General features: G+C 45.8%; 1 protein-coding gene across 2 annotated transcripts in view; it reads left to right on the top strand.

Moving 5' to 3' along the window:
• LOC310954984 (UTP--glucose-1-phosphate uridylyltransferase-like) overlaps window positions 1-10,662 on the top strand; it is a 14,657-nt gene extending 3,995 nt beyond the window's left edge. For both annotated transcript variants that reach the window (XM_083924697.1, XM_083924696.1), the window contains exons 2-10: window positions 484-599; window positions 3,314-3,421; window positions 6,031-6,216; window positions 6,327-6,460; window positions 7,642-7,939; window positions 8,029-8,226; window positions 8,976-9,218; window positions 9,478-9,582; window positions 10,329-10,662. In XM_083924697.1, the coding sequence (XP_083780823.1) occupies window positions 501-599; window positions 3,314-3,421; window positions 6,031-6,216; window positions 6,327-6,460; window positions 7,642-7,939; window positions 8,029-8,226; window positions 8,976-9,218; window positions 9,478-9,582; window positions 10,329-10,436 (1,479 nt within the window). In that variant the 5' untranslated portion in view covers window positions 484-500 and the 3' untranslated portion in view covers window positions 10,437-10,662. The remainder of the gene's footprint in view (window positions 1-483; window positions 600-3,313; window positions 3,422-6,030; window positions 6,217-6,326; window positions 6,461-7,641; window positions 7,940-8,028; window positions 8,227-8,975; window positions 9,219-9,477; window positions 9,583-10,328) is intronic.
• The last annotated feature ends 940 nt before the right edge of the window (window positions 10,663-11,602 follow it).

The raw sequence follows: 11,602 nt of genomic DNA, 5'->3' as shown, positions 1-11,602 counted from the left end.
ATTATGGGATTAAAAATCGCAAATCTAAGAGAATATTTGCAGATTTATGGGATTAAAAGTCGCAAATCTATGAGAATAAAGTTGCAGATTTATGGGATTAAAAGTCGCAAATCTACGAGAATAAAGTTGCAGATTTATGGGATTAAAAGTAGCAAATCTACGAGAATAAAGTTGCAGATTTATGGGATTAAAAGTCGCAAATCTACAAAAATAAAGTGGCAGATTTATGGGATTAAAAGTCGCAAATCTATGAGAATAAAGTTGCAGATTTATGGGATTAAAAGTCGCAAATCTACAAGAATAAAGTTGCAGATTTATGGGATTAAAAGCAGCCGTGAGGTTTGGTTTCTCTAAAGAGTAAAGGACATGTTCTGTTTCTGTGTAACTCTTCATGTAAAGCATAAACTCTTCGTCTGTGACCTTGAAACACGCGGATGAATAAACTCTGTCTGAACTGTAAATGAACTCCGCGTGTGTCCGCAGATCTGACCAGAGGAGCCATGACGGAGTTCCAGGAGAAGCTCCGTCAGCAGCACGAGGAGTCGATGCACCGCGAGCTCGAGGCGCTGATCGACACGGCCCACGGCGCCGAGGCCGAGGTGAGACACACGTCCACGCCCACGATCCAAGAGGCGTCACGGTTTAACCGATCGATACATGAACTCTAATGAACTCTACTGAGACTCTGCTGAACTCTACCTGCTGCAGCCGTGTCTCCACTAAAGCCGTTTGTCCTTTTGAAGCGTGGCGTAGTTTCACTGAAACACCGGCCGCGTGACGAGGCGTTGAGCGTCAATTTGGTGCAAGTTTGGCGTCTTTTTCTGGTTTCAGAGAGTTGAAAAATTCTCAACTTCAGGTTAAAACGCTGCGCAAAAACCAAACCTCACTGCTGCTTTTAATCCCATTAATCTGCAACTTTTTTCTGTAATTAACATTTTTTTCATACTTGGCCCGAATACGTCATTGTATTTTCTTAATTGTGTCTCGCATCGACCAATCACGTTGGAGCGTGCTTTGGTGTGGAAGAAGAAAAAGGGTTAGACGAGGAAGAACGCATCGGCCGTCACGCAAACGCTGCAAACAACAAGATTTAGCTGTTTATTTGTTTTTTGTTATTATTTGTATCTGTTTTTTTGAGACATCGAATCTCAACTCAACATTCTCGCGTCTCAAGTTGCGAATCAGACCGTAAAACAGTGAGCGCCACGCACGCGGAAGAGGAAGTCTTAGCTCGGATATCAGCTGACACCAGAAAAATCGTCTTCAAACTGATAGTCGACGGTTTCAGAGTTTTCTATCCATCTCATCTCATCTTCAGCCTCTGATCCTGGGTCGGGTCTCAGGGGCAGCAGCTCCAGCAGGGGACCCCAAACTTCCCTTTCCCGGGCCACATTAACCAGCTCTAACTGGGGGATCCTGAGGTGTTCCCAGGCCAGTGTGGAGATCTAATCTCTCCACCTGGTCCTGGGTCTTCCCCGAGGCCTCCTCCCAGCTGGACGTGCCTGGAACACCTCCCTAGGGAGACGCCCAGGGTTCATCCTTACCAGATGATCCTGAACCACCTCAACTGGCTCCTTTCCGACCTGGTTCTTTGGGTCCTGACCTGGACCTGGTTCTTTGGGTCCTGACCTGGACCTGGTTCTTTGGGTCCTGACCCAGCTTTCATGACCACAGGTGAGGGTAGGAACCAGGACTGAGGGTAGATCCAGAGCTTTGCCTTCCTCAGCTCTCTTTTCGTCACAACGGTGCGGTAGAGCGACTGCAGCTCCGCCCCCGCAGCTCCGATTCTCCGGCCAAACTCACGCTCCATCGTCCCCTCACTCGTGAACAAGATCCAGAGGTCCTTGAAGTCCTTCACTTGGGGTCAGGACTCATTCACTAGTTTTCTATCCTTCTGCCGATATTTGTATCTTAGCAACAAGACACGGCCAACCTGATTTTCAGAATCAATCATTCATGTTTGCCCAAATATGACAAAATGGATTTTTTGGCCTCTGCTGCAAATATTTGTAAAGTGTTGCACACAGAGAGTCCAGTGGGTCGTCTTATCACACAGATAACAGCGCGGAGTTTAGGCCTGGTGGTGAAACATGAGGTGAACAACCCTGAGATCACACACTCGCAGACACACACACACACACACACACACACACAAAAGCTGGAAAAATACTTTGTACCAGACCTGAACATGGGAACAGACAAAAACATCCGGAGGCTCCGTCTGCACGAACGCTATCTGTCCATACGTCCTTCGTTCTTAAAATACGTCCGTCTACACGTGAACGCAAACTCCAAACGCTCAGCGGGGCAGAAAACGACAAAGTCAAGGCGTCAAATATCAGCTGTTAAACAAAGCGACAGTGAAAGATTGTTGTTGAAACATTCACACACGTTTTTGAGCTTCTTTTTTGTCGTGACCCAGAAAAAACCCAACTCTGCACGCATCAGCATCATGCACGACCATTAACTGTTCAATGTGTGTTAATCTTTGTTAAATGGCTTAAATGTGAAACCAGGTTGCTTCAGTAAAAACCTCACAGACCTCTAACACACATCAGACTTCTAACACACACAGACTTCTGCGTTATTGACGAATCCGGCAAAGTACCGCAAGTGAACAAGCCGCCGTTGCTGCGGTTGCGTCTCCCTCCAGTCTGAGCGTGATTGAAGGGGAGCCGTCAGAAGTAGTGAAGCTGTTACAGACTGTTTCATTAACGTGCTTCATTACAGGTTTAACTCAGGAGGGGGTCTGGAGTCTCCCTTAGAGAGAGGGGGAGAAGTTCAGCATCCGTGAGGAACTCGGAGTAGAGCCGCTGCTCCTTTGCGTTGAAAGGAGCCAGTTGAGGTGGTTCAGGATCATCTGGTAAGGATGAACCCTGGGCGCCTCCCTAGGGAGGTGTTCCAGGCACGTCCAGCTGGGAGGAGGCCTCGGGGAAGACCCAGGACCAGGTGGAGAGATTAGATCTCCACACTGGCCTGGGAACGCCTCAGGATCCCCCAGTTAGAGCTGGTTAATGTGGCCCGGGAAAGGGAAGTTTGGGGTCCCCTGCTGGAGCTGCTGCCCCCGAGACCTGATCCAGGATCAGAGGCTGAAGATGAGATGAGATAATGTTTTAAAGTAAATCGTGGTTCCATTATTGTTTTGTTCTGCAGATGAACGTGAAATATTAATCATTATAACTCTAAATGTGCGAGTTTAACCTGCTTTAAACTAAATAATAACCAAAGAAAAAACACTGATTCTGCAGAAAACATCACACTTTTGTTGTCACTGTCATAAAATGTGACTCTTGTGTCTGTCCTCATGTTTCAGATCACCCGTAAAGACTTCGATGGCTTCAAGAAGCTCTTCCACAGATTCCTGCAGGTCAAAGGTCCTTCAGTGGACTGGGCCAAGATCAACCGGCCGCCGGAGGACTCGGTAAGCACGGGACACCACGGGGCGCTCACGCTGTTCACCCGAGGCCGACCGGGGTCTCATGTTTCACTCCTCTGTGCTGGGAGCCAAGGTCATGTTCAAACTGAGCTCAGACGTCAGGACCACACACTCTTCACTGCATCTGCGGTGCAATAAAGGAACAGTTCACCTAAAGAGGGTGTAGTTCTCACTCCCTGAGCTCTGAGGAAAGGTTTTCTATTGAAGAGCACGCCCAGCACACACACTTAAAGGGTGATTCTAGTGTAAAATCATCCTGTGGTCTTTTTCAGCACTTAAGCCCAGTTCAGACCAAAGATTCAGAACGCAACAAAACTGTCGTAGAACGTCGCAGAAAGTTGCAGTAGTGTGAACTGACCCGTCTCGTCTGGACTCAAACATGCTGATGTTGTGTCCTTAGACCCGTCAAATCCTCAGCAGCTGGTTTTAGACCGTGACACACATGACCTGTGTCAACAGCCAATCAAGGGCCCGTCCACACAAGGACACGTTTTCCTGAAACCGCACATCTTCAGTCTGGTTTAGTCTGGTTTAGTCTGGTTCAGTCTTCCGTCCACAGCAGCCGGCGTTATCGGAGCCTAAAAACTGGATCTTTAGAAACCGGGGCCCAGAGTGTGAGGATTGTAAACCGCCCCCCATGGCGTTGTGGTCTGGACGGTGAAAGCTCAGACTTTGTTAAAGGACAGCTTTTGGCGTCCATGTTTAGTCCTTTGCTGTCCATGTTTAGTCCTTTGGCGTCCATGTTTACTCCTTTGGCGTCCATGTTTACTCCTTTGGCGTCCATGTTTACTCATTTGGTGTCCATGTTTAGTCCTTTGGCGTCCATGTTTAGTCCTTTGGCGTCCATGTTTACTCCTTTGGCGTCCATGTTTACTCCTTTGGCGTCCATGTTTACTCATTTGGTGTCCATGTTTAGTCCTTTGGCGTCCATGTTTAGTCAGTTAAGGGGCTCCCAGCAGCACCCTCTGCTCAGTGAGGACACTAACTGCAGAGTGAAGGGGCTCCCAGCAGCCCCCTCTGCTCAGTGAGGACACTAACTGCAGAGTGAAGGGGCTCCCAGCAGCCCCCTCTGCTCAGTGAGGACACTAACTGCAGAGTGAAGGGGCTCCCAGCAGCCCCCTCTGCTCAGTGAGGACACTAACTGCAGAGTGAAGGGGCTCCCAGCAGCCCCCTCTGCTCAGTGAGGACACTAACTGCAGAGTGAAGGGGCTCCCAGCAGCCCCCTCTGCTCAGTGAGGACACTAACTGCAGAGTGAAGGATTCTCCACAGCGTCTCCCCGTCTCTTCTTCTCTGTTGTTGGTGTATTTCTGTGGCAGTTACAGCGCCACCTCCAGGCCCGGCATGGGTACTACAGCGTGTGGAGGCGCTGCACCACTGGTCCATTGGTCAAGTCTCTTAGAAACTCTCAGCTGGTTGAAAGTAATGGAGTCACTCAAGTTTCCCCGTGACGGAGTGTGTGTGTGTGTGTGTGTGTGTGTGTGTGTGTGTGTGTGTGTGTGTTGTGCACGACACATGTCACACACACTGAAAACGATCTGACTCATCGTCCCACGGCGAGCGTTTGTAACGTGGGATCAGAAACAAGCCGAGGAAACCGGATCTGAGGACGGAGAACATTCAGGCTGAAGCCAAACACACACACACACACGGACACACACACACACACGGACACACACACGGACACACACACACACACACACACACACACACACACACACACACACACACACACACACACACACACACACACACACACACACACACACACACACACACACACACACACACACACACACACACACACACACACACACACACACACACACACACACACACACACTGAAGGTTAGGACTAAGAATAGTTTGACCGCCGCAGCATTCGAAAGTCTGGTTTTAGGACGGTGACATTTGTCTACATGTCCAACACACACACACACATGCACACACACGCTCACACCCACCCACCCACACACACACACACGCACACACACACACACACACACACACACACAGAGTCCATAAATACATGCGTCCTCCTGCTGTCACGTGTTGCTGGCGAGCTTTTAAAGGTCAGAGCTGCTCTTATGGACGAGTTCAGTCACATTTCTTCATCAGTTTGTGACAAAAACTCAACATTAAAAACAATATCATAGCTTTGAATTCTTTAACATTTAATTATTTAACATTTAATTCACAAACACGTAGAAATGAAGAGTTGGGTTCAGTCAAAACGTTCAGATTCATGTTTTAAATGCGTAAATATTCAGCGTTAGAAATTCAATTTAATTCAATTCTTTAATTTCAAAATAGCGACAGCGAAGATTTACGTCCATAAAAAATATACTTTATTTTCTTGGTGTACTGGAAAAGTTATTATGGGTCATGGAGAAGTTTGGAAATGTTGTTTAGTTGGTAAAAATATAAATAAAGCAAAAACAATAATAATAATAATAATAATAATAACTGGTTTAGATGTGAAACACACGTTCAAGTGTGATTTGTACACAGAAAGTGCACTCTTATGTTTCCGTGTGTGTGTGTGTGTGTGTGTGTGTGTGTGTGTGTGTGTGTGTGTGTGTGTGTGTGTGTTCAGATCCAGCCGTACGAGAAGATCAAGGCGAAGGGACTCCCCGACAACATCGCCGCCAGCCTCAACAAGCTCGCCGTGGTCAAGCTGAACGGCGGCCTGGGCACCAGCATGGGCTGCAAGGGCCCCAAGAGCCTGATCAGCGTCCGCAACGAGAACACCTTCCTGGACCTGACCGTCAAGCAGATCGAGGTGGGGACGGGCGCACGCACGCACGCACGCACGCACGCACGCACGCACGCACGCACGGCGCCTTCAGACCCGTGAGCGCTCAAACCGACTCTTCTCTGTTGTGTTTTCAGCACCTGAACAAAACGTTCAGCGCCGACGTTCCGCTGGTTCTGATGAACTCCTTCAACACGGACGAGGACACGAACAAGATCCTGCAGAAGTACAAACACCACCGGGTCCAGATCCACACCTTCAACCAGAGCAGGTACGGCGCCACGCACACACACGCAGACGCACAGACACACGTACGCACGCTAGCACACGCACACTAGCACACGCACGCTAGCACACGCACGCACAGACGCACGCACCGCACACGCACGCTAGCACACGCACGCTAGCACACGCGCGCACCACACATGCACACACGCACGCACGCAGGCGCACACGCCCGCACGCACGGACGCATCATGAGGAAACCCTGAAAACCGGACTTGAACCCTCTGAACCCACAAAAACAGCGGCCGCTCTGAAAAGCACCAAAATCACCGTCACGACTTTTTCACTTTTCCAGTTTCTACTTTTTCCGACATTTAACTTTTTTTCACCTTTTTTCCGACATACTCTGAGTTTCTCGTTCTTATACTTTTTTTTTATATCACTTTTACCAACATCGACTCCTTTGATGCACTAAAATGACTTTTTCCAATATCGTCAACTTTTCATCACATTTTTCTACATTTTATTTTGTGACTTTTTTCTTTTTCACTATTTCACTTTTTCCAAGTTACTGTTTTAACTTCCCATCATGACTTTTTCAATGTAATGGTGATTTTTCAACATTATATTATGACTTTTTTTTTTACATTTTTCATACATTTAATCGTAGAATTTAAAGTTTTTCTATTCTAAAAATTTTTTACAAAAAGAACTGCAATTTCCAAGCTTGGATCAACAAAATATTTTTATTCTTTTACTTTTTTCCCACTTTTTAGACGCTTTTATTCCAACGGTTACTCTTGTGACATCCTATAAAATCACTTTTTCCAATATAATGTTCTGACTTTTAAAATTTTTTCTTTCATTTACTTTTTCACTTTTCTCGACACAGACTTTTTTTTTTAAGATACTTAGATTTTTTTTTTACCTTTTTCAACATTTAATCGCAGTTTTTCAAGTATTTTTATTCTAAAAAAACAGAAATTTCCCAGCTTTGGATCAATCAAATATTTCTATTTCTATACTTTTTCCAACCGTTACTTTTATGACGGACCATAAAATCACTTTTTTCCATATAATCTGACTTTCAGGACATTTTTCCAGACTTTATTTTGTTGTTTTTATCTTTGATTCATTTCTTCCCTGAATTTTTGAGTCAAACCTAAAAACGAACGGCGTCTGACTCTGATTTCCGTGCGTCTCCGCTGATGACCCGTTTTCTCGCAGGTATCCGAGGATCAACAAGGAGTCTCTGCTGCCCATCGCCAAAAACATGGGGATGAGCGGCGAGAACGGCGACGCCTGGTACCCGCCGGGTCACGGCGACATCTACGCCAGCTTCGCCAACTGCGGACTGCTGGACAAACTCATCGCCGAGGGGAAGGAGTACATCTTCGTGTCCAACATCGACAACCTGGGCGCCACCGTCGACCTCTTCATCCTCCACCACCTGATGAGTCAGCCGGCCGACAGGCGCTGCGAGTTCATCATGGAGGTCACGGACAAGACCAGAGCGGACGTCAAGGTCAGCGCCGCCGCCGCCCTCGGCCCCCGCGGTGCGACGAGGTCCTGCTCCATCTCTGAGCGCTGCCTGTGTTTGCTCCCCCCCTGCAGGGCGGCACGCTGATCCAGTACGAGGATCACCTGAGGCTGCTGGAGATCGCGCAGGTGCCCAAGGCGCACGTGGACGAGTTCAAGTCCGTCACCAAGTTCAAGATCTTCAACACCAACAACCTGTGGATCTCTCTGCCCGCCGTCAAGAGGCTGCAGGAGCGGAACAGCATGGACCTGGAGATCATCGTCAACCCCAAGGTGACGCACACAGATAACGCACGTGGTTACAGCCGCGAGCTGCGTCCACGCTGCGTGATGTTGTTTGATTCCACCTCGTGCTGTTGTAGTAAACCGTCTGTGATGCGACGCCAACGCTCACGGTTTCTGTGCTCATTAAATCAGAGTCCTGCTACTTTTCCAAACTCAAACTCAAGCACTTTTCCAGCATTTCCAGTCTTTTCTGACATTTACTTGATTTTTTACACTTTTTTCAACATACTTTGACTGTTTTTCGTTGTTTTTACACTTTTTCAAAGTAGTTTTGTCCAAAAAAATTCAGTTTTATATGAAAAACAAAACAAAAATAAGCTATTTCCCGGTTTCTGACGAGCACTGTTCAAGCATTTCCAGTCTTTTCTGATATTTACTTTTTTCTTTTTACACTTTTTTCAACATATTTTGACTTTTTTTAGTTGTTTTGTTTGTTTTTTTACACTTTTTAAGTAGTTTTTGTCCAAAAATGTTCAGTTTTACAAGAAAAAACACACCAAAATAAGATATTTCCCGGTTTCAGAGGCTGAAAACAACATTTTCTGACTATTTTTACATAAAAAACTAAAACAAATTAATTCATATAATAATATATAGACCAAATATAATATTTAAATAAATACAGGCATCAATTAATAGATACAGATTTGACGAAAACAAAATGCTTTGACCGACACGAACCCGCCCGGCGTTCCCGTTTCCTACACTAACCCAAACCCCTGAATGTCTCTCCGCAGACGCTGGACGGCGGTTTGAACGTCATCCAGCTGGAGACGGCGGTGGGCGCCGCCATCAAGAGCTTCAACAACGCCATGGGCGTGAACGTCCCGCGCAGCCGCTTCCTGCCGGTGAAGACGTCGTCCGACCTGCTGCTGGTGATGTCCAACCTGTACAGCCTGGACGCCGGCTCGCTCACCATGAGCAAGAGCAGGGAGTTCCCCACGACGCCGCACGTCAAGCTGGGCAGCTCCTTCACCAAGGTCAGCTACGCTCCGGGGGCGCTTTGGTTTACTCTGCTTCGTTTTGTCTCTTAATCTACGACTTTAATCCCAGAAAATATCCGTGTTTTGAGACGACCTTGAATCAGACGTTAAATCAGCTTGTTGTTGTTGTTTGAATCTGTTTGTTGTTGTTGTTTGAATCTGTTTGTTGTTGTTGTTTGAATCTGTTTGTTGTTGTTGTTTGAATCTGTTTGTTGTTGTTGTTTGAATCTGTTTGTTGTTGTCGTTGTTGCTGCAGGTTCAGGAGTTTCTGTGCCGGTTCGAGAGCATCCCCGACATGTTGGAGCTCGACCACCTCACCGTGTCGGGAGACGTGACCTTCGGCAAGAACGTCTCTCTGAAGGTAAACGCTTCCTGACGCGGGAACAGTTACAAAAACAGGCGCAGAAACACTTTTAAACGTTTACGAGAACGCCGTCACAGCCTAAACGAGTCGGATGAAAAAAAATAATTATTTTGCGTTATTACTCAACATTACGAACAATTAAATATGTCTGGGGTATTTAGTGTGAAAACGTCACGGGTGTGTGTGTGTGAGAGAGACGAGGTGTGTGTGTGTGTGTGTGTGAGAGAGAGAGACGAGATGTGTGTGTGTGTGTGTGAGAGAGAGAGAGAGAGAGAGACGGTGTGTGTGTGTGTGTTGTGAGAGAGACAAGGTGTGTGTGTGTGTGAGAGAGAGAGAGAGAGAGAGACGGTGTGTGTGTGTGTGTGTGTGTGTGTGAGAGAGACAAGGTGTGTGTGTGTGTGTGAGAGAGACGAGGTGTGTGTGTGAGAGAGAGACGGTGTGTGTGTGTGTGAGAGAGAGACGAGATGTGTGTGTGAGAGTCGAGATGTGTGTGTGTGTGTGTGAGAGAGAGAGAGAGAGAGAGTCGAGACGTGTGTGTGTGTGTCTGTGTTAGAGAGACGAGATGTGTGTGTGTGTGTGAGAGAGAGAGAGAGAGAGACGAGGTGTGTGTGTGTGAGTGTGTGTCCGTAAAAATGCCCCGTGTGGAACGGCGTTCCCTGAAAACGCCGCAGAACGCCCCAGATTATTTTTAGTGTGGATCGACTTCAGCGTGTGTAACAATGAACTCGCTTTACCTCCAACAGGGCACCGTCATCATCATCGCCAACCACGGCGACCGCATCGATATCCCCGCCGGCGCCATGCTGGAGAACAAGATCGTCTCCGGGAACCTGCGGATCCTCGACCACTGAGGCATTCTGGGAAAAAACAACGACAGACGAAGACGCCGGCTGCACCTCCTCAGAGATTCATCGTTTCTTCTTCTTCTTCTTCTCTGATAAACTGCGTTTGTGTCGTCCGCCGTCGCCGTGACGCCGTCCTGATGAAGGTCAAAGGTCGCGCTCCTCCGCGTCTTTCCTGATGCTTGTTACTGAGAACTTTGTCTGCTGCTCAATAAAGAAGTGCATTATGGGTAAACTCTGGCGTCATCTTCAGACTCAAACTAGAGTGAAAATGAGTCAAATTACGACTTTAACCCCAAAATATCCACGTTTTTTCTCCTGTAAATTTAAAACTTTATTCTCAGAAAATATCTTAATTTCTTTCTTGCAAATGTACGACTTTAATCTCAGATTATCCACGTTTTTCTTTTGTAAATTTGAACTTTATTTACAGAAAATATCTCATTTTTTCTCATAAATTTACGACTTTAATCTCAGAATATCCAACTTTTTTTCTTGTAAATTTACAAAAATAACATCAGAGATTATCTTAATTTCTTTGTCGTTAATTTACGACTTTAATCCCAGATTTGTTTTCTGTTTTTTAAGGAAATTTTTCGGACTCTGATCTCAGAGAATTTTTCTTCTCATAATTTCCGACTTTGATCTCAGGTCAGCAGCGGTTCTGGTGTCACTTTTATTTCTTAGACTTAATTTACGACTTTAATCTCAGAATATCAAAGTTTCTTTTCTTGTAAATTTACAAATTTAACGTCGGAGAATAGCTTAACTTTTTCTTGCATCTTTTACGACTTTGATCTCAGAGAATCTCCAAGTTTCTTCATTTAAATTACAGCTTTAATCTCATTAAACGATCCTCAGAGAATCCATTTTGTTTTCTTAGTTTACGACTTTAATCTCAGAAAATATCAAACTTTTTTTCTTGTAAATTTACAAATATAAAGTCAGAGAAAAGCTTAATTAGTTTGTCGTAAATTTGTGACTTTAATCTGAAGAATATCAAAACAAATTTCCTGTAAATTCAAAACTTTATTTGAAGAGTATCTTAATTTTTTGGTCACAAATCTAAAACTTTAATCTCAGGATATCTAAGTTTTTTTTTCTCTTAATTTCCGACTTTGATCTCAGGTCGGCAGCAGTTCTGTCACTTTTATTTCTTAGACTTAATTTACAAT

The sequence above is a fragment of the Echiichthys vipera genome (genome assembly GCF_963691815.1).
Source record: "Echiichthys vipera genome assembly, chromosome: 2".
In the NCBI taxonomy this organism is placed as follows: Eukaryota; Metazoa; Chordata; class Actinopteri; order Perciformes; family Trachinidae; genus Echiichthys; species Echiichthys vipera.
Note: the sequence above shows the minus strand (reverse complement) of the source record. Positions and strands in the feature narration are given on the sequence as shown.